Source organism: Lepisma saccharinum, chromosome 1 (assembly GCF_977018435.1).
Source record: "Lepisma saccharinum chromosome 1, izLepSacc3.1, whole genome shotgun sequence".
Taxonomy (NCBI): Eukaryota; Metazoa; Arthropoda; class Insecta; order Zygentoma; family Lepismatidae; genus Lepisma; species Lepisma saccharinum.
Window position 1 is genome coordinate 69,125,046 of NC_139229.1, and position 26,136 is coordinate 69,151,181.

Genomic DNA, 26,136 nt, shown 5'->3' on the forward strand with positions numbered 1-26,136 from the left:
TGTTTATTTTTTCTAAAGGCCGAGGAAACTGGAGTATTGTTGATCTCCAGCAGAAGGCACAAGATCCAGGACACCTCACACCACATCAAATCGGAGCCGCCACAAAATTCCAGTGAAAAGAAGTCAACACTTCCTTTGGATAAATCGACGAACGAAGATGATCTCACTGTCAACCAAAATTCAGCCGACACTAAGAGAGCAGTGCAGAAAGCAGAGTCACCAGTGGCTCCATTTACCGAGCCGATTCCTGAAGCCAACAGAGAGACCGAGCATCCTCCGGTTCCCAGTCTGTTTGTCCAGAAAAATCTGTCTCCTCAGCGACCTGCGTACATCTTGACAGGGAGCATTCAACCAGATCTGCTCTTGGAAATGCCGAGAACGAATGATTTTATCTCTATGTCCTCCGACGGTCAGTTCATGCACAAGCGATTCTATTCAGCTTCTGGTAGAAAGGGTGACTCCACGCAGACATGTGAGGAATTCTGCGTAGAGTCTGGACCGCAGTTGCCTGAAGAGGAGAAGCAAACGTTGGAAAAGTGTACTATTCGCTGCAAGAAAAAGCCTAGAAAGCAATACGGTCTGAAAAGGGAAAAGTTCAAATACGGAGTAACGCGACCTATGAGGAAACTCGGAGTGAGACTTCCTGGGCAGTGCCCAGAAGACATAAACCCTTGTTGCCCTCCGAAGCCATCGCCCTGTGAATCGGGGAAGCCAGCTGCTTTCAAAATTGTTCCGAAACCATCAGCCTGTCAGATCCCTCAGCCAGGCTTCTTCTGTGGGAACAAGGCCACTGAACCTGAGGACGTCTGCGAATCCTCCCTGAGACCTCATAAGGGGCCGTGCGATCCACCAATGCCTCCTACACACCCGATAAGTTCCAGTCAGAAATTCAAGATGATACCTCATGACAAGAACACAGGTTGCCCGCAGAACAACGCAAGATCCACCCGCACCGGTGGGCAAAGTAGAAGGGCATGCGGTCAAGCTAAAACGAGAACATCCGTCAATAAGGGTAAATGTTACAGGTGCACTCCAAAGATTAATGAGGTGCAGAGAGAGCGTGGTCCTTGCGATCCACCGCCGAAACCACCAGACGTACCCCCATTGGTAAGCGAACCATCACCAGCGCCGTGCCAAGAAACATGCCCTCCTGTGAAGAACCTCAAAGTTTTGCCGGTATGTAACGAAGTGAACTTTAAGGATGAAGCTAACACCAAATACTGTAAGGTGAGAAAACCGCCAGAAATCCCTTCCTGTCAGCCGGTAAAACATGGGTCCTGCTACGAAAGCACAGCACAACTCCAAACGGTCGACACGGATAATTGCATTCCTGAGGCAATGCTGCCCCAGAACTCAATAACGGAAAAGATTGTGTCAAAAGTGAAAAAGGAAAAAATGAGAACAGAGTGGGTACAGAGTAAAGACAAGCGCAATCAACATAGAACTAGCAGAAAGCGCAAGGTAAGTGCTCCAATAAGCACTTGCAAGGACCCATGCGAGAAGGTGTGCACCGATCCGGTAGGTAAAACAGGAGAGGATAATACTTCGTGCGTGGAGACCGACTGCAAGAAAAAGGAGTATCAGACCATTTGCGAGGAGTTGGGTGTCAATGTCAGGAAAAAAGTTCCTCCAACGTATGATCGCGAACAAAAATGTGGTGGTTGTGGTGATCTACGTGACGGTAAAGACAGACGTCGAATTTTCAATGCTAGAGTACCCATGATTTTCCACCACCGTAATTATCGGAGAGACTTCCACGAACTGTGTCAAGAGTGTAATGTAGTGAAAGAGAGAAGTGATGTGAAACTCAAGCAAAGCACGCATGAGTCAGAAAGAATTACCTCTTCGCGAATTTCAAGGAATAGAACGAAACCTAAAACATGTAAGAACGACAGCAAGGCCCAAGGTTCAGAAAAAGCAGACAAACATTGTACAGGCTTCTATGCGACAAGAAGTCAAAGGCAACCTGTTAAAAGAATTTTTACTACCAGAAAGGACGTATCTAGAGTAAAGAATTCAGCTAAGGAAGCACAATCAGAACTGACTATTGCTGATCTTCGTAAGATCCTAAATTATGAAAAACTACCACCAAACATCAAGAAGCTTCTTACAAATGAAGCAGCTATGGTTCTCAATGTATTATGTGGCAACCATTGCAATGATACACAAGCAATTTCTCATCGAGGAACCTCTGTAAAATGCAGCAAAGCGTACACAAATGCAGTATATGATGCTTTAAAAAGTTATAAAGTTGAAAATCCAGTAAACTTATTCTCTAATACTAGAAATAAATGGACAAGAGGAACAGTTCCGTCAATAGAATATAATTCTAAGTCAGGACGCCGCCCAATGCATACCGTATCAGTCCCACTGAAAGAACAAGTCTGTAATGGATTTAGTGAAAAGAAGTATGACCTGGAGACAACGGTTACCACAGAAAAACCTGTTGGCAGTGATATTCCTGATGGATATAGGATAGTCGATAATTCCCTTGATACATTTGCAGAAAGTCGACCACAAAACTTTGAAGTGAAGAGGATAGACGCGGAGGAAGTACAAATAAGAACAAAAAACAATGCTGTATCAGGTATGCAGGAAAGCCCTCAAGAACCATTCGAAAATAATCTAAATGTCACTGAGGAGAAGTTGGAAGTCGAAGTATTGCATCATAAAAACATTACAGAATGCAGAAACCACCTCCTCAAACGTAAATCATTTCGCAAATGTAATGAATTATCCTCACTGAAACATTCTTCGCACGCAGTAACGAATTGCAAAAAGAAGTATACAACATACTCCTCAACGTTACGAGGAGGAAATTTGAAACAATTAATAACGCCATTTAGTCTGAAAAGTACTGGAAGAGCAACCACTTCTATAGGAATGCTTGATACGAGAGAATTTCACAATAAGGTTGCAACTAGTTTACATGAGTCTTCAAACATTTCGAATGATGCTCAGAGAATTTCCAGAAACATTACTCGTGTTGGGTCACCTACTATTAGAACAATGACCAGCTTTGAAAAACGAGAGATATCTCAGTCTTTATTCGAACCTGTGAAGATAAGAAACGTTCTTACTGTCACCAGAGGACAGGAAATATCTAGTTACTCCTTTCAAAACCAACTTGCACATGGGAAAAGGATGGCACATAGTTTTCTAAAGAAACTTAAATATGATTCTCTCATCAATTCTGTTAATAAAAACAATTCAACTTGTGACAAGATAAGAGAAGTGGACACTGAAGTAGAAGTAAGCACCACAAAATCGGAAGTGGAGACTGAACATGAATCTAGCTATCTGCAAGAAGACCCTCTTTCTAAAGCAGAATTCCAGGAGATGAGAGACAACTCTGCAGGAAAAGAAATGAAATTTAAAAACAAAACTGGCATTTCTAAGAGTATATATTACGCAACGAGAAAAACTGGTCGTAAGTGTAGAACATACTACCCATTGTACAAGCCAATGATCGTTAAAGAGAAAACTAAAACTTCAAGAATTATGGAAAAGTATGTAAAATCCTTCATATCAAGTGACAGAAGGTTGGTCATCTTAAAGACAAATCCTGCCGTAAAAAGGGAAAGATTCTCATCATCCGACAGAGGCACGTACAGTACAAGATATCCAAGTTTTTATCAAATAGACCCTGCATTTCCACCGAATAGTAGGCAGATCCATTTGCACAATCATACCCAAATCTGGGTTAATGACGTTAAGACATCTGAAGAATATTTTCCAAATAAAATAAACCAAACTATACAAGAGGACAATTGCAATACAACATTGGAGAGTATATCCGCAGCTGAGAAAACTAAGTACGGTTACACAAATGAGCATAACGATTATGAATATTGTATTGGATGCAAATCGAATACAACTCATACCAGTCCGTTCAATTTCCAAACCTCAACGCAGATAAAACAGCATTCTAATAAAGACGGCGTCCTGAAGAACAACACAGCTGCAACAAAGGTAACGACTAAACATAAATGCATTGAGAACCGCAAAATTACAAAATTGTTTCCTATATGCAAATGGAAGCTCCATGAACATTCTATGTTTGTGGTTAATACATTTCATGCAAAGCCTGCATATGCTGATGAAGTGGAGTTGCGTAGACGTAAGTCCAAAGCTTCCGAGAAAAAGATACGATTCGTCGGTGATTCAAACAAAACTGTACGGTTTCTGGATCCATGTACACGGATGAAATCGTTGTCAGACTACAAGATTAGCGATAGCAAGCGTGATATAAACAAGTTGTTAAACAAAAGCTTGACATATCTTTCAAAAGGACAACAGTCTCTGCCGGAAGTTGATCAAATCGAAAACGAGTTGCGCAATCGGGAAAGAGTTTCTACTCTAACTCATAGTATCAATGTAGCAGAGGGTATTAAAGACAGACATATTAATGCACAGCTCCAGAAAAATATTGCTTACACATCCAATCTATTAGATGCAGAAACGAATAAAGGAGAATACAGACAAATGAGTTCGAACGTCGAAGATAATTCAGAAAAATGTTATGGTAACTTGGAAGATGTGATAGAAGACAAGTGCTGCGAGCCTGAAAAAAATATGCTGAGATCAAATGAGCAAGGGATCAGATCTGACGAGCAAGTCGGCAAAATAACATCTCAGGTCAATGATGTTAGTGAACAAGGATATTTATTGTGCAGCAAAAGTGATCTTCGAGAATATACTTTAGAATTACCACAGGACAATGAAGAAAATACTACATCATTGAGCAAAAATACAAATATTTCAAGAACATCAAATATATTGAATCATGAAATATCTGTGAATCATGGAGAACAGAAATCTGCACACAAGCTCCAGCAAAAACAGGTGTCCGCATTTGAAGAAAAACAATTGGAGCAATACAATATGCAAGAGGAAATGGATAACAATAACGAAAATTACACAGGCATAAGAAAATGCAATTCAGCATCCAACATTGACCAAAGAGAATTATATACATTGAAAGAAACTCAAGAAGCCATGCATAGTATAAAGGAAGAAAGTTTGTTTTCAACGTCTACACTCACAAACAAAATTTGTCCAACAGAGAAACTTGACGTCGAATTTCACCATAAAATTCCCAAGATTACACGACAGTTTGCAATCCTCGTAAAGAAAGACAAATCTAAGAAAACAGAACATGGTATTGAACGCCCTAAACCTGAAATAGTGGGGAAAAAACACCAAGAAATTAATTCTGTTAGTTATACGAATCAGATACCAATAACACCACAAAGTCAAAACAATTGTTCCACTTTTTATCCCGACGAACGTTCACTGCCAAAAATGTCACCTCTTCGCAAATTCAACATAAAACCTTGTAAGTTAGATCACGTTTCAGCACAAAGTGAACTGGCGGTAAAGCATAATCCCCACATCCATCTCGCAAAGGACTACCATGCAATTCCCTCCCACGTCTCTAGAAAAAGAATGTCCAAAATAGTCGGCAAGGCAGAATCACCAATCCTGCAAAGAGACTCATTATGTATCAAGAGGGAGAATAATTTGAGAAGTAGAAACACCAGGATTACATCTCCAGATGAAAAGGTCTCGATGCAGAAACAGAAAAATCTTATGGCTACGGTTAGAACAGAGGAAGCAATAGGTAAAAAAGAGGAACAAGATTTACCTTACAAGAACCATAATATTGGTTCCTTTACAAATGAAAAAGATAATGGGTCTGTTTCACAGCACGATGCAGAACATTCAATCCTGAAATCAAGTATGCACACGGTTGATACTGTTGAAAGAGAAGATATGTCTAAAGCGGAATCACAATTGACGATACATACCAAAAAGAGTCAAGTTAATGAACAATCACGGTGTTTGGATGCAATTTTAGATGTTCCCTGCTACAAGCATTTGTTAGAAAGGAGGACTCAAAGACAAATGCCTACAACTTCCAGTGTATGGAAAAAATCTTTCAACCACAAAACGGAAAACCAAGAAGATACTCTCAAAAATAATCTTACTATGAGCAGAAAAAATGCTGATCCTCAGCTGTTGAAAGAAGTAGAAAGTTCCATCACCAGAACAGCGAGAAATGTTAAGACAAGACATTCTAATTCTGTAGATTCCAAATACAACTTCATCTCACGAAATGTGGTTATGAACTGTAAGAGTGATCGCAAAGATGACTTGGAAAGAAGACGGTTATCTGAACTTGGTAGAAAATCTGTAAATTCAAAATCTTCACCTTGTAGATCGTATAATTCAAAATGCCATTATTCAGTATCTTCTGCTAATGAATCAGAAAACTTGAGAAGCGAAAAGAATAAATTATTACGGGATGAAGAAGACAGAGATATCAGGAATGAAAACACTTCGGAAGATAACTATACAATATCTGGAGTGGCGTTTGAGAGAAAAGATGTTGACCATACAAATATTGAACACACTGAAGAATGTCATTGCACAAACGCAATTCAGAGCAATCAAAACCCGAAGTTAGATTCTATAACAAATATTAAACAAGCGGAAAATGGAGATCAAAGTAGAAAGGAAGCTTCTTCGAAGAATGTTCGTAAATCAGCCAGAGTGACAAGAAGTAGAACGGATGCAGGCAATGAGGAAAATCATTTGGTAGATCAAAATCATGATCATGACGTAATCTCGGAAGTTACTAGTTTGTTTTCCGCTAATGTGAATGAGCAAGAACAAGGAATTAATACAAATTCTGAAACGAAATATAAAATGGTGTCCTCTCATTCGACCACTCAAACCAAACTAAAAGATAATTATAAACAAGAGATGAACATAAATGACTCTTCTCCAGATAACGATTCAATACTTCAATTAACAGCAAGTAATGCACCACAAGGAAAGGTAAGAGAACCAAAGCGTAGATTAAAGCAGCATATTGTGGAAAGAGAATTGCCATCTTATACTCCATGTGGCTGTACATCTTCCACGCCTGCCCAATATGAATGTGCTCAACAAAATGAAATTGAAAATCAAGTATATACTGATAAGGAAGAGGAATTGCCTATGGATGGAATTGTTAAGTCGGAGGAATATGCAACTTTGAACAAACATACATCACAGACCGATCATTCTTTAGAAGCAGGAAATCCGCCTTTTATTTCTATGTCAATACGGAAAGGGGGAAGAATTAAATCGATTTATTCGGCAGAACATCACAATACTGAGGATGTTTCCACAGATAAAGTATATGCAATGATTAACAGCAAGACAAAGCAACAATCATCGAGTAAAGTGAAATTTCGCGAGATGACAAAAAAACAACATGAAGAATTAGGAGTTCTACAAGGTCAAGAGACCTATGTGCAGAATAAATTGCCATCAGGCGAAAAAGCAATTTCATCCACAAGTCCAAAAATTATCTTAAACTTATCCCAGAAATATGAGGACACTGGTTTTACAGATGGTAATTACTCTCAAAGGAACGAAATCCAGCAATCTCTGATCAGTGCAAAAGACAGCATCGAAGAAAGCAACGAAGGTCATGACACAGTTGTACAAATTGATTCAGATATATCAAAGACCCCAGAAACAACAAAACATAACAACGTTTCAGAAATTACTCTTGCTAAAGATGTGGCTACATCGAGCCTCTTCAAAATGCAGCATTCCAATTCAAAGAGCTCCTCGGATGTCATAAGTACAAAACAGAAAGCTGAAGAGCAATGTTTAGAAGGAGAGAGAAATGCCAAAGATGGGACCAGCTTGAATTCTGGTACAACTGAAAATTATGTCATTAATAGAAACGACAGTTTAATAGAAACAAACAATCTACCTCATAAAAGCTCTGTGATAACGCTATCAAACACAGCAAAAATTGAAGTGGGGTCAGTATCACAATGCACTGAAGAGACTGATTCAAACATTATTTCCTGCGATTCTCCTGACGTAGTTTCAAATGAATTAGGACCTCGTTCCACAGCAGACGTATCATCAGATGAAACGAAAATGAAATTAGAACACGTAACAAATAGTGTAAGGTTTCAATTTTCAAACGCAATCAATGCAACTGACATCGAAAGAAATTCACGGTCACAGAGTGAAAAAACTTATAATCAAAGTACAATGGAAGAGAGGACAAGAATTGTGGAAGAAGATGAAGCTACAGAAGGTCAAACTGAAGAAAGCTATCAGAACATCAGTGAAGTCAACGGGGAAACTGCAGGACAATCTACTCTAAGCAGGAGTTCTGAAGCTAATTATGGTGTGAGTGAAGAAACATCTTCTTCCAAATTTACGGAAACAACGCGCTTTAATCGTTTAAGGACACTTGTTAAATCAAGAGACGAAGACGGAAAGTCAGAGCTTCTTGTATTTTTAGGAAACGAACAACATTCTGTTAAGGCCCCATTTGAAGATAAGGCATCATCTCGAAGTGAAATAAAGCAAGACGTTCCAAGAACTTATCTCATTCCAAGAAAGAAATTCAGGCGTTGTAAAAAACAAGCCATAATCTATGGTGGAGAAATATTCAAAAAATATACTGTTATTTCTAGACCTCCATTTGGAAAATGTAAGAAAGACTATGAATCTGCAAAAAGAGTTCGGTTGTTGAATACAAATCCAGCTTACAAATATAGTATTCCAGCAAATAATTTCGGAAGAGACAATTATAAGTCAGCGTCTTATATCAAAAAAAGATCTACAAACGATGGAAAAGCAAAGGAAGAAATAAATTCAGCACAAAATACTGCTGCAGAATATAACACAACTGAAGTTGAAAGCGCTTACGAGGATGGAAAAGAATTGCCCGAACATAAGACAGGAGCAGAGAAAAAATATTTTCTAAATCAAGATGAAGATGATAGTTTTAGTAGAAAGGTGTTGGAAAAGAATGAAAAGAAGCCTTTCCTTCAAAATAACGCAACAGAGAACTTAGTTGGTGCAGGAGACCTTTATAAAAGTAACATATCTGTACATCAGCAACGAAAAGTTTCAAAGAAAATAGAAAAATCTGGCGATTATGAAGGCATTCAAGAAAAAACCGTCAAAAAGCGAGAAGACAAAACTAGTTTAGAGCGCTCAACAACCAGAAAAGGAAATACCGGTAAGTTCGATAACCAAACTGAGAACTTGCAGGCTTGGAACGAAATTAAATCTTCTCGAATAAAGGAAGAAGATGTAGTATCAAACAAAGTTAGCGGTAGCAAAGCGAAACATTTGGAACATGATCTAACAGAGTATGACATGGAAGATGTAAACGATAACTTGGTAGAAGACTATGCAGAGGAAGGGCCTAAGGATAATAAAAATAAGTCATCGAGAACGCCTACAACAAAACGTGAAGTGTTTCCTGGCTATAAAGAAACTTCGAATAAACCAATCCAGGGTTACAAGCTTGTTTCTTTATCAAGATCTGATAATTATCCCGTAATAAGAAAAATGCCTCAGAGAAAGACACTCGTTGAGAGGATTCATATGCGAAAGCAAAAGCAGTCGGAGGTAAAGATGATCGAGCCTAGGAGAAAGCGAGGTCGAACGCAAAGTGCTCTAAGTTCTCATTTTCCTCTGAGGCAAGAAACTCCACATAAAGTCAGCAGTCCTGATAGACGCTCAGTTAAGCCACGCTTAGATGAGAGAAAATCGTTTTCTCCGAAACGAAAACTCCCTAGTCTCGATGAGTCAAATACCACTCAAGAAGATGCGTCTGAACAGACGAAGTTGCAGTCTGAAGAGAGAGAAGTTCTGAATGGCAAAGCACCTACACCAGACTTAGCAGATTATTTCAGATCCAAATTAAACAAAATTGTTCCGTCATTCCTTAGAAAAGGGCATCGAACTGAAGGGCAATCGATCGATAGGGATCACTATGAATCTGAAGTGAGGGAACAAATGTTACTAAATTACAACGAAGACCTGAAATCAAAGGAAATGCCAAGAGGACAGGCGGAAAACGTTTCGTCGAAATCAAACTATTACAGTAGTGGAAACTATGACCACAAAAAGGGCGATGAAAAGAATCAAAAGCAGTCATACAAAAACATGCTTCAGGAACGGAACACGAGCCAAGCTTTGGCTGCAACTAGCTATGAAGATAATAGTAGTGTCTTGCAAAAGATATATAAGAAAGATAAAATACCTTTAGCGGTAGACGAAACAATACAAGTTGCGGAGAAGACCGGGTTAGGTAAGATGGATGAAAATTTAGCACTCAAAGAGATTTCTACTAAAAGTACTTCTCAACCTCCCGTGCAAAATACTAATCAGTTGGAAATGCCAGTTGGTTTCCCTGAAATCACGCCAAATTCAGCTTCAGATGGCGTTCGACGTTGTAAGAAGGTTGGAACTATATTGCACGAAGAATACGAGAGACGCAATGCTTTAAAGGCTAGTAGTGAAAACTCCACTAACTTAACATCCACTAAAGAACTATTGCTACCACAAGGACCACAAAATAGCGATACGATACGGAGAAAAATGTTCCGTTACTTTTCTGGAAAGGGCACCAAAGTATCTGGTCAAGAGCAAAGAATCTCGAACGAGAGAAGCGGCGGTGATGCTGCGAGGAAAGTTGTGAAGGTTGTTTATCACGAGAAGCCGCGATTATTGCGACGAATCGCACGTACACCTGAAAGAAAAAATACACGATCAATCAGTTCACTACAAAGCCCTGCAAATTCCTTCACTTGCATACGGAACAGAAAAGATGTGTCTGTATCATATGTCTCCTCATATTTGGGCAAAAGGAATTTGACTTCTGCGCAAGCCTTGAAGAAAGAATCGCAAGGATATAGTTCTCCAAGTCTGTGTTTGAACATAAGGACATACTCACCCTCAGTGCATGTATCTTCCAAGAAAGTAACTCGTTATGGCGAAGTAAATGGAGTTGCAAAACGTACGAAACAGAAAAGCACGACGAACGAAATAGGAAAAATGCATAGATCAAGGCTTTTCTCCAAGAAGCAACAGATTCATTCCAAAATCACATATACAGGAGATAAAAAGTTTGAGCATGCAGTTAAGAGAAAACAAACTTCACAACTGTCATCACAAAATGTAATTCGTCCGCTTATTATTAATAAAAACGGAATAGTTTGGGCATCACCTTTACGTAGAAGGCATAAAGCAAAGCGATCTTCCTTTTCTGCTCGATTAGCATATACATTGCATAGGCTTGAACAATTGAAAGTTGTTTCACCCACGAAGAAGCAACCTCACCATTGTGCTTGTTTTCATTCACCGTGGGGTAAGTTCACTGCAGCCAGGAAAATGGCGGAAAATAAAAATCCTGTAATGTCTGTCACTAGACACTTCAAATCTCATTCACAATACAAACAAAGAAATTTTGCGTCTAAATTTGAATCTAGTAAGCACCGTGCTAAGGATTCCCAACAGAATATTTGGGAACCCATTAAAATACCTTTGTCAACTGAAGGCTCTCCACGGAAGCCATTGTGCATTCCCCTATCATTGCGAACGAAATTTTATACGATGCCACCTACAGAAGAATTAAAGAGTAAAAAATGGCATGAACAATCCTTGAGCCATGGAACAGAAACTTCTCATTTCCGAAAAAGAACTTGGTACAAGAAAAAGTATGTGCCAAATAATGCTCTTCCTTCCCAAAGGCTACATAGCATGTGTGCTTTGAATGAAGATCATAATTGCATAGCATCTCTGTTATCAACCGAGTCATTTTCTCCTAATTTTAAACAACTGCTTGAAAGTGGCCCACCTAATCAGACGGCTTCAGACTTTATGGCATGTCATAGCGGTCTGACCAAGAGTGCAATGTCAGAAAGACACAATTTTTTTGCAAAATCTGCTTTTCAAAAAAATGACAACGAAAATGCATGTTCCCAAGCATCAATAGCAAATAAATTAATAAACGGCAGAGAAGATATTCGTGTGGAATCAGATCCATCTAAGAAAGTCCCATTTCTTTACTTAAAACAAAGCGGAGTCTTGGATACTGAAACGAGAAATCTAAGTAGTTCAGCTCAAGGAGAACCAAAGACATTCGTCGTAAATGAGATTTCAATGGAGAAGCAAGAAGCTGTTAACACAAATATTATAAGTGTGAAGCCACAAACGCCAACAACTCCAAATCGCTCAAATGTTAATCAGCTAAATTTGACACGAAGCTTTCATGTTTTGCACAGGACTCAGTCTCTGTTTTCTCTGTTACAAACAGATCAGAAGGTGAAAATGTTCAGTCATAGAGCAAGAAGACATCATAATTCTGATTCGCAGCTTGTGCGAAAAAAAAACAGAGAATGTAAAGGTAATAACACCCAAGTAGATTGCAACATTCTTGAGAAGAAAAGAGAGGAAGTAAAGAAAGAAACAAATAAATGCCAAGCTACACGATCACAGTATATTCATCGTTCATCAGTTTTTGACCCTGATGAAGATGAAGTTGAAATTATATTTGATGCTAAAAGAGAAAAGGGATTGTCCAATGATGAGAATAAATCTAAGGAAAGGCACAGAAAACGGAACTCGAATCCTAATATCAAAACCCCCCTAATCTTGCATCGAGTAATTAATGAGAAACATGGATCAGAAACGGTTATTAGTGACAAGAAAATAGTTGCCAGGCAGTACAGTGAGTCAGGACATGAGAAGGAAGATAATGCACCAAGTGCGACATACAATTCAGAAGACGCCCAAACACGTGTGTCTCTAACGAAGATCAATAATGCAAGTGAACAGCAAAAAAAGCTTGAAACGGATGTGAAACGCAAGGAAAATGTTGGAATAGGACGAAAGTACATTAAGAAAAGAAATTATAATAAAAGTAAAGAGCAGGAAGAAAGCTTGACGCGAGAAAGCCATGATGAATTTGTGGGAGAAAACATACAAATAGTAAAGGAATCTGCAAATAGTCGAACATCTTTCGTAGATAAAGAGAAGGAAGATGGTTATTTGCCTCGAAGTGCCTCTGCAAGAAAATTTAAATCTACATCAGGTAAATCGAGAAGAGAAGATGGTGAAAACTCGAACTTTGCGACAAGAAATGTTGAGAAAATGCTCTCTAATTCCATGACCAAAATACAACAGAAGCACGTTCAATTCGCTAATGTGGAACACTCAGAGCATACAAAAAATCAGCTCAAAGAGTTGAAATCTTTCAAAAGGCCAACTACTGTAATAACAACACAGCGAGTAGAAAAACCTACAGTGAATAAGGTGAACATAGAGAATAGCAAGGACGGTAACATGGAATCACAACTCTTTGTCAGAAGGTCTAAAGTGGACGACAGAGGAATAGGAACATCACTTCTTGCACATAAGAAAGAAGGTTTCACGGAGGATCTGGACAACTTGAACGAGGAATCTCATCAGACATTGCAATATCGATCAGACATAAAACCCGCCTTGGGAACTGCATCTCTAAACAACACAATTGATAAATTACATCAACCAATGATAAAAAATGAAACACAACCCCAAACAAAAATTAAATCCAGAATTGTTGAGACAAGAAAAATATCATCTTTAAATTCTCGACAGAAAGTAGATAGTTCTCGCCTTGGTAAACATAGTAGAGATTTTGAAAGTTCCATTTCTAAAGAAGCTATGAAGTTAGAAAGCAAAGTTGAGTTTAATACCATTTTGCCGAATGAAATGTCATCTTCTAAGAAAAGGGACTTGTTTGAAGCGAAACATAGAAAAGACTTTACAACTAGAAGAACTCAGACTGTAACACAATTTAATAGAGAACTAAGACACAGGGTCACTCCATCGTGTAGAAATTTTACATCTCAACTGCTAAAGTCAGAAGCCATAAAATATAAAGAAATGCAGAAGTTGATGGAAAGGTATAATCCAAGTACAAAACGAACTGCAGCCGACAATCCTCTCTGGAGAAGCAAATCTAGAGAGAGAAAAGAAACATTAAAAGCGATCATCAATAAATATACGACTCCTGTACAACCTGTGAAAAATACTATTTCCGAAGACAGCCTTAAAGAATTACTTGAACACAAAGACACATCCAAGGATGTCAATCTCATTAAAAGTGAAACAGTGAAAAATGCAGACCTGCAGCAAACAAGGATAAGTACAGTTACAAAAGTAAAGCAAGATTTTAAAGTGTTTCTTACTTCCTTTCTGGATCATAATACAGCAAGACTGCCAAACTTCAATGTCAATACTGACACAATTGAAGACACACATAACGAAACTGAGAACAAGAACATTGTTGAAAAGCAGTCTATCCAGAATCCATTAACAAAACCTAGAGTTGCGTTTAGAGAGAGACTAAGAAATAAGTCGGAATATGACCAAGCCACTGCAAAGTATCAGTTAATGTCTCCACAGAGACGAAATTATAACGTGGTGCACAACAAAAAGAATCATTTGTCCACGGTGTTTACTTCTGCCACTGCAGAAATGGATGGTAAAGATAAATCTGCTACAGACATGGTGATACAAGGATCTGGCAGTGAGACAGTTAACAAACAAGCATACCTTCCGTTATCAACATCAAAGTCGGATTTGCAAAACACTATTGAAGGAACGGTGTTTGTAGAGACACAGAAACCATTGCTAGCGCGACTCGATTCTAATATACCTATGCATTCCAACTCTCGAAAGAGATTATCATCTAAAATCTCTCGCTCAGGTAGAGAAATAGTTTCATCAAAAGTGAAACAAAATGCTCTCCCTTCTAAGGATCAGAAATCAATCGAACGGGAGAAGTATTCTGGAGGGAAAAGTGCGTCTCCGACGTTCTGGCCTAGAGCTAAGCGGGCTGGTGATTTCTGGTGGAAAATTGTGAAGAGTATAATGCTACAGATGAACACAAACGGAGCGAAGACGTCTAGAGCTACACTTTATAGTTCACATGTGCCATCTTCAAACAAAACTGCTGCTTCAGGGGCTTCCAACGTGCATCTGGATAGCAGATTAGTACACACTTCTAATGTAGATTCCCGCAATCCGAACAGATTACCCTTCAAGAGCCGTCGAAAGGGTAAACGTTCATCTAAAAATGAAATACGAGCTAATAACGGTGTTAACACAGAAGCACAGGTAAACAAACGGAAAAGCCCTAGAGCAGGTGGGAAGAGACGTGATAAAACCTCACTTCCAGAGGAAGATCCAAAGATATCGAAGATCCCTAAGAAATCTCAAGCAATCCCTGGAATTGAAACACAAGCTCATGATAATAAAGAAGTCTTTGAAAGTAATAAATATGTTAAGAATAATAGCACCCCATCTAATTCAAAGGGAGAATTAAAGGTACCAGGAATTTCTCAAACAATAGATTCATCTGCAGCGAAGGAATCAGAACACATTAAACCTAGAAATTCTGATAAAGTCAATGTGCATAAAGAGAACAATCTGACGAATAAGGAACCACGAACATGTTTAATAATGAAGGGCCCAAGTGTCAAGCAAACAGATGTTAAACCTCAACCTTCCGAAAATGATGTAGTCTACAGCCAGAAAAAGAACTCTCTCGTGCAACTGAAGAAAGCACCTTCGCTATCAAATCTGGAAGCACAATTTCTAACCATTGCGCAAGAACCAATCTTGTTGACCATAAAGGAACCCACAATGAATCAAACACGCACACAAATATATCCTTCTAGGAAAGATGAACTGCCATTTGATAGAGCAGACAGCATATCAAAATATCGGGAAGCTCCTTCATTTCTCAAACTAGCCAAGTTTCAGCCCCGAAAGCTGATATATCCTCCAGGTTATTGGCGCAGTAAGTCGCTTGATCCAGTTAGTGGTAATTGTCTTCCTGCTCAGACTAACGATATTCAGGTCTTGGAGAAGGATGCACTTTTGTCAGATGCTCGTATGTCTCGTCCATCGCAAGTCAAAACCGAAGATGACATTCCATCCGCGATATTTTTAGAAGCAGTGAGAGTTTCTCTTAAGAAAAATCGCTCAAGGCATCAAATCATACTGGACTCGAAAGAACCTGGATCAAAGAATAAGTTGTTCACTTCGGAAGGAAACAATAGACCTCATAAGATCTCTAGGTCTAAAGTTAACAAAACTGGTGCAGAAAGCAAATCACCTTCATCACCACCACGTAAAACATCTAAGAACAAAATAGAGAGGAATAAATCTACAGACAGACATTCAAGACATAAACTTAAAGTTTACTATAATATAAGAACGATTCCCAGGAACATTCGTTTGGGTTCAAAGGTTAAAAAATTATACCCTTTGCATACCACTGTAAAAAGAAAACTCAATAGAACCGAAAATGTATCTGAAAAACCTTCTTCCGCACCTTCTTCAATAAATCAGAGAATACCTGCAAATGACAAATTGAAACAATATGCAGCCCAGAACAAATTTAAGTACCGAATTGTTAAAGGAAAGCCTGTTGTAGCATCAAAAGCACGGAATCAAGTCGCAGAATCACTAGCACCAAAATACTTGACCAAAAAAGAGCAAGCAGCTGTGCAATCCGAAGACGTTCAAGGTGCATCTCTGTCACGAAGTACTAGGAGAATCAGTTTAATACCAGATAGATTGAAAATTAAACATAGCATCTCTTCATCGCCTGGGAAAGATTTAAGGTCATCTACTAAACCAAGAGAAGTGACAAAGAAGGAGCAAGCAACAGTGAAATCCGAAAAAGTTGAAGGTTCATCTCTGTCACGAAGTACTAGGAGAATCAGTTTAAGCCCAGATAGATTGAAAGTTAAACATAAGATCTCTCCAACGCCTGGGAAACATTCTGCGTCATCTACTAAACCAAAAGAATTGGCCAAGAAGGAGGAAGCAACAGAGAGATCCGAAGAAGTTCAAGGTGCATCTCTGTCACGAAGTACTAGGAGAATCAGTTTAAGCCCAGATAGATTGAAAGTTAAACATAAGATCTCTTCAACGACTGGGAAAATTTCTGCATCATCTACTAGACCAAAAGAATTGACCAAGAAGGAGGAAACTACAGTGAAATACGAAAAAGTTCAAGGTGTATCTCTGTCACGAAGTACTAGGAGAATCAGTTTAAGCCCACATAGATTGAAAGTTATACATAATATCTCTTCAACGCCTGGGAGAGATTCTACTCCATCTACTAAATCAAAAGAATTGATCAAGACGGAGGAAACAACAGTGAAATTCGAAGATGTTCAAGGTGCATCTCTGTCACGAAATACTAGAACGATGAGTTTAAGCCCAGATAGATTGAAAGTTAAACATAGGATCTCCTCAACGCTTGAGAAACATTCTGCGTCAGCTACTAAACCAGAAGAATTGGTCAAGAAGGAGCAAGGAACTGAGCAATCCGAAAAAGTTGAAGATTCATCTCTGTCACGAAGTACTAAGATGATCAGTTTAAGCCCAGATAGATTGAACATTAAACATAAGATCTCTTCAACGCTTGAGAAAGATTCTGCGTCAGCTACTAGACCAGAAGAATTAACCAAGAAGGAAGTTGAAGGTGAATCTATGTCACGAAGTACTAACAGGATCAGTTTAAGCCAAGACAGATTGAACGATAAACATAAGAACTTTTCAACGCTTGAGAAAGATTCTGCGTCAGCTACTAAACCAGAAGAATTGACCAAGAAGGACCAAGGAACTGAGCAATCCGAAGAAGTTGAAGGTGCATCTCTGTCACGAAGTACTAAGATGATCAGTTTAAGCCCAGATAGATTGAACATTAAACATAAGATCTCGTCAACGCTTGAGAAAGATTCTGCGTCAGCCACTAAACCAGAAGAAATGACCAAGAAGGAGCAAGAAACTGAGCAATCCGAAGAAGTTGAAGGTGCATCTCTGTCACGAAGTACTAAGATGATCAGTTTAAGCCAAGACAGATTGAACGTGAAACATAAGATCTCTTCAACGCTTGAGAAAGATTCTGCGTCAGCCACTAAACCAGAAGAATTGACCAAGAAGAAGCAAGGAACTGAGCAATCCGAAGAAGTTGAAGGTGCATCTCTGTCACGAAGTGCTAAGAGGATCAGTTTAAGCCAAGATAGATTTAACGTTAAACACAAGAGCTCCTCAACGCGTGTAAAGTATTCTACGTCATCTACGAAAGCTATCCCTAATGCTCGAATTAACAAGAAATCAGGCGTCGCAAAGAATATTAATACCAAGGAACTAGCAGCTGATGCGCAAAACATTTCCAGTGCTCAGAAGTATAAATTGGTGATTGGTAACAGTACTGAAGACAAGTCTAACTTGAAGCGTGATAAAGTAAGTTCTAAAAACTCGCATAAGCCACGTCAATCCAAACAGTCTACTGTTTTGAAACAAGACTCTGACAATGTATCAAATTACGAAAGGAAAGTGCTGACAAAAGAAGAGGTAGACAAATTGAATCAAGAGTTGCAGGCTATGAACCCTGAATCAGCGGAGAAACAATGGGTGAGAGGAGGCATTACAAAAAAGTCTAAGGCAAATAAGGATAGAAAAACCAACATATACGTACAGTCGCAGCGTGAACCCGATGCACTGAAATCAATGCCGTTAAAAGAATATTCTGTATCACGAGCAAAACTCAGCAAATCATCCACTGGGTTGGCTTCAGGTACACCAGTTACCCGCGAAGATGAAAAGAAGACCGTTGCTAACGAGAACAAAACTGCTGATCTTGGTTTCCGAGCAAATGCCTATCGGTTACTAACTAGCACTACTGCAATATGGAAATACCTTGTCTCAGATCAAAGCGTTGCAGCTGAAAGTGTACAAGGAAATCAAGGAATCGTGAAAGCGGATGTTTCCGGGAAATTACACAGAGGAGGTCCTCAACGATTGGAGGATGATAAGCTCGGGAAGTTGGTCTCAGGTGAGTGTTCCTTTAATCCTATTTCTTTGCGAAACTTACTTTAACTAGCATATTGGTGTTGTGCCTCAAGTAAAATATGTAGAAGTAGAATAACAAATGGTGATGTCAATTTTCAGGTAAATGCACTCTATATCAGCTAATTATTATTTAAATATAGAGAACATCTTGTTTCCTGCAAAGATAATACAGGGTGAGCATAAGGTTTTTTATCAGTACACTTCAACATGTGGTCCATTTGTAAGCACCACCCCCCCCCCCCCTCTTTCCCTCCCTTAAAACCGATGACTAAGTATTATGAAAAAGTGATGGCATCGTTATATCCAAATGTACAAAATAAAGTTCGAGTAACGTGAAATAGATTCGGCCTATGGCGTAGTGGTAACGTCGTCGCCTTGTAATCAAGTGGTCCCGGGTTCGATACCCATGAAGGCACATTGCACAGTGGTTCGGATCCCACTTTAAACTGTAGGTTCAGTCCCAATTAGCCTATCTTTGCATGAAGTGGTCTCAAGACAACAATTGAAACAAATAAGATACAATCCTTCAATAATGTCCTTTCCAGGCTACTAAACAATACAAAGAAAAAGTTTAGCATAGTACAGGATTTATTTGAAACTGAAATGTGCCGCCACTGAAAAGCGAATCCGAGACATCTTGTTTACAGATCGATAACGTTAATATGCGAATAGCATTAATACACAGAAGCAGTGACCATGTTACAACTCTTGGGCCCCTTGCAGAACTGATTAAGGGAGACCTGAATAAAACGAGCTAGATTTTTACCCAAAGAAATCTAACGAGAATTCAACAACACCGTTGATGTGCAAGAAAATTCGAATAAGTGGCATAATACTAACAGTGGGTTAGGGTGCGTGCCCCTCCACTTTTTGCCACTTTTACCCTCGCACTATGGCCTTCTAATGCTAAGGTTTGTCCACCAAGAAAAAGCAAACTGCCCTTGCCCCCCCCCCCCCAGTTTTGTCACCCAATCCCCACTACTGAAGACTACTTATGATATGGTTACATGTTACCTACATTGTGATGAATACTATAATAATTGTAAGCCAGAAATATTTTGCACTTCGCTAAAAGGCCTCTTAGAAGGTGCTATCCAAAAGTAACTATAAAAGTTAACCGGGAAAGTAACAATTAAAATTCCTGTCGTACATCCTTTAAGAACCAACAGTATAGCAGGTTCTATATCTGTAGGAAAACACTTCCTGCAAAAGATAATGGCTATCGAATGCAGTATTCAAATTTTAAGACAATTTTTAGTTTAATTCGAACATTTTTGCAGGGCAGAGTTGTATTTTTTTATTTCAAAGTATTCGAACTGGAGTATCAAATCAGTAATATTAACATATGTCATGAGAATGGTGTTAATGCATACATATTAAATTGGACAGCCAAGCAGGAAGGAAGCCTGGAGAGGGTTTCTTAAATCTTTGAGCAACTACTGTTTAGTCTTGATGGCATTTGCTTGCTGTAAATAATCTGGAATGTGTGCAATTTTAAGGATCTAACTTTAGAAAAAGAAAATAAGGGTAAAGACAAATGTCTAAGACTTCCTTTTTGTATCTTGAGCAGTAAAACCGGAACCAGGCGAATTTGCTGACACCATTAGAGGCATTTTGAGCTATGAAGATTATGGATCTTTGCCCAACCAACCTGAAGAAGACATATAACAAATTTAGAAACACAGACATAAGAAAGATGTTAAATTGACATTGTGGATTGTGTCCTTATATTTTGAAGCTTTTCTTAGGAAGAATCAGTAAGTATGGTGGAGGATACAGTAGCCATAATAATGGTAGAAAATAAACATATCGTGTTGACAAAATGAAAACTCTCCTCAAACACTAACGCAACCCTGTGAGAAACATAACGACGATAGAATCGCCGTACGAGCTAAAAGATCCTACAAAATGGCCATTAAAGAATAATAAGCGAAATAGAAGAAATGAAATTTAATTATTCGTAGTTAAAAACTATCTTGTTTCGTCCATTTTTATTTCCAGTTGCACGATCATTGGTCTAAATCGACAAGCTTGAGCTTTCTAAACTTTCAGAAAGCAAATGTAAGCTCATATGTAGATATAATCCAAATGTGCTTCCTCGTCGAATAATCGCGCAAAGTTGTTAATTTTTTTACAAGCTGAACAAGATGAGGTACAGAGCATGCGCATGATGTATGTGCGTGGCATCATGTTCAAGAGCAACTTACTTTCCGGTCTTCCCCCTCACATGATTCAACTGTGAAATGACCGGCGCGGTTGTCAAATATGCCTAAAATAGTGACTCATGTGGAAAAGGTTTTGAGGAGAGTTTATTATCCATTGCGATACGTTCAACGTTGCGACCACATTTCTTTTGAATTTTAAGAAGCGTTGGTTTCAGCTAAGATGATTTTTTCCTCATTGCAAATTCTAAATCTGTTGAATCTGGTCTTAGTACGGGAGTAAACCTGTAAAATTTCCAAATGACTGTGAATGTTATCTTATCTTGTTACAAACCCGGAAATATTTCCAGATATGTGATCACGTGTCATCAAGACTGAACAAGCTAGTGGCGTGCCCATGGGGGGTGGTGAGGGTCACAAGCCTCTTTCTTGTTTTTCTGTTTTAAAAACGTAGCCGCGGTAGTCAGTCGTTAGGGTGTTTGACTATCATGGTGGGAGAACCGGGATCATTTCCACCTGTTCAAGCGGCTCTGGCGCCCACACAGCGTTGAATAAATTGGGTACCTGGGGGAAACTCTGGGGGTTAAAGGCGGCCAGGGGCGTAGTGTTGATCACATCACTTCCACCTTCGGATGTGTTCAAGAAAAGTGTGGGGCCATAACTCCACACCCCCTATATGCCTTCATAGTGTGGTGCAAAGCACAGGGGAGCACTTTACTTTTGGTATTAAAAACGGTCGAATGAAGTAAAATACAGTATATAAAACAGTGGAGAAGACCCTTTGCTGTCTATGGTTACATACCCTATTGCATTCCGTGATTCGCCACTGAAATGAATCAGTATGATAAGTAGGTAAAGTCGTTTATAACATAGAGATGTTTGATGTTTTCACTGTCACTTAACAGTCAAAAACTGTATAATTGTAATAGGACGAACGAGAAAACATTGCTTACGTGACTCAACTTTTAGCTCGAACCAACGCTTCGTGTGTGCTTGATTGTTTCTTCTGTGCCGTCTATGCAGGGCTATCCAAAATATTGCCAGTGATTTAAGAAATCATCCCACGTACTACACTTTAAATAAGAATGATTATGTTTCTTTAACATATATTGCAAATGCCCTATATGAGAGCCTCTTGTCATTCCTACGACATGAACACACCATACCATATCAGCCTTGATAGTTTAACTACTCCTTCAGGGTAGCATCGAATCAATATTTACGTACGTAATGATTGGAACTGAAAAGTCGCATTTCATACGTTTGTCACACTAGCTAATGTTATGCAATTTTATTAAACAGATGCTAAGTATAATATTATATAATACATCATAGAATTTTAGTATAGAATTGACTGTTGTCTGTTTATAGAACACATGAAAATCACTGTTTATTTTTTTACTGTAACTTTTCGTATTTTTATGTTCATGTTAAATGTAACGAGTGATTACTGTAATAAATCAGGGATAGCTACATATAGATTATACATGTCTTGTATGATGTTCGAACCAAGGATCCTTGGGTTCGCAACTCCTTGCCACATGCAGTGGCGTGCCCAAGGGGGAGGGTTATAACCCTCCTTTGGCCAGGCATTCCTGAAAATAAGAACGTTAAATGGTGGAAAAGATGTAGGGCTTACTACTGAAAAAAAATCTATAACCCTCCCCCATATGCGGTAACCTCCCTTTTAAAGATCCTGGACACGCCAATGAACAGTTGGAATTGGAGGTAATATGCGTATAATATCCACTTTAGGTTCTTTATCTTGACTATCGAAAAATATTCCAAAAAATTGTAGACATCCTCATTGATATGCAGCCACTGAAAAATTGGTTATCGCAAGGAGTTATTAAGTCAGATGTTCCGAGTTCAAATCTTGTCTGAGGCATGTACATTTCCAAATCTTTGTTCTTCAGTTTCATCAATGTATTCATATAGTTGAGACTAAGATATTAAAAATTTTCAAATACCTTGACTATTTCTCACTTAACAAGATAGGTAGGGGAGAAATGTTTATTTTCTATATCATTCCCAAACAATAAGCACTAAAATTCTAATTATTCGTTTTTCAGAAACTAAACACCCAATTGCATGAAGGAACCAAATCAAAAATTAAGAAAATCTCAACTCATTCAGGAAGGAAGCTTAATCAAGGAAATAGTTTTGGTACAACATAACCTGTTCTCTATAATGTTGCTAAAGGCTATACTTGTCATATCTAAAAAGCAAGCACATTACAGAATTTCAAATGGTATATATTGTCAAGAATAAAGTACCTTGATGCAAAATTCTACGAGCTTATTTGTACTTTGTTAAATTTGTACTTGAACAATAGCTCCAGAGGATTTTTTTTAATTGAAAAAAAATAACAGTAGACAAGTGCACTGATAAAACAAATATAATATTCTGTGTGTGTGTGTGCGTGCAAGAACTGAGGACAAGGCAGTGGCGCGGCTTCATGTAAATTTAGGGAAGCAAATATACGCATGTATAGGACTGGCCCTGGGGGCGGGGTCTACAACCATAATTTTTGAGAGGTCTGAAAACATCAGATTTTTGTTCCTTAGTCTGAAAAACAGGTTTCCAAAAGTTACCTTATAAACGTTATTAAAATTTAAGAAACAATTAATGTATGAGGAATTTAAGGGGGCACAATGGAAGTGTTGAGCAATGGAATCACTCGGAAAATATAAAAACTATGTACATTTGATGGAGAATTGCTGGAGTGTACGCAGAGGCGACGCCAGGAGAGCACGAAAGGTCACTTGCGCAACCCCTAGTTTTCTTCCGCACCCCCTTCAGCACCCCCTATTCAAAACCTATGTTGAAAACATGAACTCTTACAGTGTCATATGTCGTAGTCACATTGAAAGCCCGAATGTTAGGTATTGTAGTGAGACCGCTGTTATTGTATACAACAGCCAAGCATTGAGAGAGAAGCCGCATATTTTTCCTGTACTGTTGACAGTCTCTATAAAGCCGGGCCCCGTGGCGGAGTGGTTAGCACATCGCATTACGACGCCAGGAATCCCGGGTTCGAATCCCGGCCTGCTCATGGATGTTTGTTGAGTATACATTCATCAATTTCATCACTCACCCCATCTTCGCAAATTAGCCAAGTGGCATAAAATGAGAAAATTAGCCAAGTGGCATAAAATGAGAAGTGAAATAATGAAAATCAATCTATCAGTCTCTATAAAGATCAGAGGCCGTTGTCTTTTCTTTCTCTAGTATTGTTGTTAAGAATTGTTTCTTCTTTTTGCTTTAAGTAGCCTGTTAATTTTTTCGATATTTGCCTAGTTCCTTTTTTTTGGCAATATTCTTAAACTATCATCAGATCGTGCTCGGGAAATTACTTATGGCGTGTTGTATCGTGACGGGTATTTTAATTGTTAGTACGTTCTATATGTTCCACGTAACATATTTAGTAAAATACCATTTCAGACTTTGTCGAGGAGCCCAAAGTTTGTGCAATCTTGCAGTTCGTCGATGGGGCTAGTGCAGCAGAAGGTGATTTTAACCAGTGGCGTAGCGTTATAGTACGCCCGTACGCCCGGCGTTCCCAGATTTAATATTTAAAAAATGCGTAAATGCTGTAAATATAAAGTAAATCTTGACTAATTTCATATATGTCTGACCTTCATGGCATTATAATAGCAATTTCTCGCGATCCGCTTGCAACGCTCCACTAACAACACTCGTTCTAGCATTTTTTTTCAATGCCTTTCCTGGCCGGACGCCGAGCATCGGCGTACAGGACCCTATATTCCTTGCTGTCTATCTGAAGGGAAAGCTTGGATCTGTACAGCACGCGCCCAAATGCTCTCTCTTACGCCGCGTATGGAGCAGTGGGCTACGTGCTTGGTTCACGTGACCCTTCCTGCCTTCTGAAGCAGACGATAGCGGTAGAATTCCTACCCGGTTCTTCGCGCTCGTGCCACTCGTGCTATGTGTTGCTACAATACGCAATATTGACTGACGTAACTTTACCAAACTGAAATATAGCACTTCTTAATGGCCACTGCATTGTATAATTTATCGCACGAACAGCGATGTGCATTACAAACTAAAAGTTCAACACAGTTTTTGTCAAATAAGTTGCTGAAGTCCTCGTGGTAGAAGTTCAGCCTGTGGCTGCTCTACCACTTAATAAAAAAAAAATAATAGTTTTGCGGGTTATTATTTTTTCGTTATTATGTAACTGCTTAATATTGTGTCAATGGAAATGTTTAGCATTCATTTGAAAACTCTTAACATCGAATGGTCTCTGGACAAAATTATTTTAAAATGTTTATCAACATTCTCAAGACGTAATAAACAGTGGTCTGAATTACTAATCGGCACTGTTACGTCAGTAGAGTGTACGATAGTTGGATCATCCGCCCACCTCCGTGTCAGAGTGTTTTGCACAGCGCGCCAAGACGACAGAGGCCCCTGATTCGAATCTCGGGGTGAGCACGGGTGTTCTTTGTGAGTGTCCCTTCATCAATATCATCATCACTCATATTCATATTCGCGATTAACCAAAAGTGGTAGAAAAGCGAAGTAAAATAAACCAAATCAATCATTAGTTGGATCATTCACAACAATGACGTCTACTGTTGTCCAGAGGCTTGTGATTCAGGTAGGTTTTTTAATGATTTGTGTCGTGCCGAAAGGTATAAAACACCAGAGTTCAAAACATTTGTGGCATAGTGAGGCATCTAATTTTCTAGCTAAAAACTGCATGGATGATGATGCTTTATTGCAAACCCAGCTGACTTCAGGCAAATAAACAACACCTGTGGCGACTAATTCCATAAGTAAATTATTAACCAAAAAAGGGCCGACCTTTCCTTCGGACTTGGCGTTCCCACCCGAAATGCCCATGCTACGCCACTGATTTTAACAAAGATGAAGTTGCCGTGCACTTCACGTCTTGTCCTGACATCGCAGCATCTGGGGCAGACGGAAGATAGCCAGTGGCGAAACCACAAGAGGACAGGGGAACATTACCCTCAACCTTGGTCGGAAATCAATTCTATGGGAGGGGGGGCTAGGGGGCAAATATTGAAAAACAAAAAACCAAAGCTAGCAGAATCTAAGATTAGTAGGACAAAATGATACTCAAGATGGAATTAGTTTATATATGTTTGTTTATTTTTCTTCCAGACGGCCAAGTGTACCTGCAGGGGGTCACAGAGAGGCAAATTTTATGCAAATGATAATATATGTCGTATATTTTTTTCGTAAATTCGTA

The 26,136-nt window shown here is 38.9% G+C and overlaps 1 protein-coding gene across 2 annotated transcripts in view; it reads left to right on the forward strand.

Moving 5' to 3' along the window:
* LOC145996224 (uncharacterized) overlaps positions 1–23,160 on the forward strand; it is a 32,910-nt gene extending 9,750 nt beyond the window's left edge. The window contains exons 2-4 of one of the 2 annotated variants that reach the window (XM_083132644.1): positions 19–18,718; positions 20,306–20,492; positions 22,970–23,160. In XM_083132644.1, coding sequence (XP_082988770.1) covers positions 19–18,718; positions 20,306–20,403 — 18,798 coding nt within the window. In that variant the 3' untranslated portion in view covers positions 20,404–20,492; positions 22,970–23,160. The remainder of the gene's footprint in view (positions 1–18; positions 18,719–20,305; positions 20,493–22,969) is intronic. The other variant, XM_083132649.1, reaches the window with a different exon arrangement.
* Positions 23,161–26,136: the final 2,976 nt, after the last annotated feature.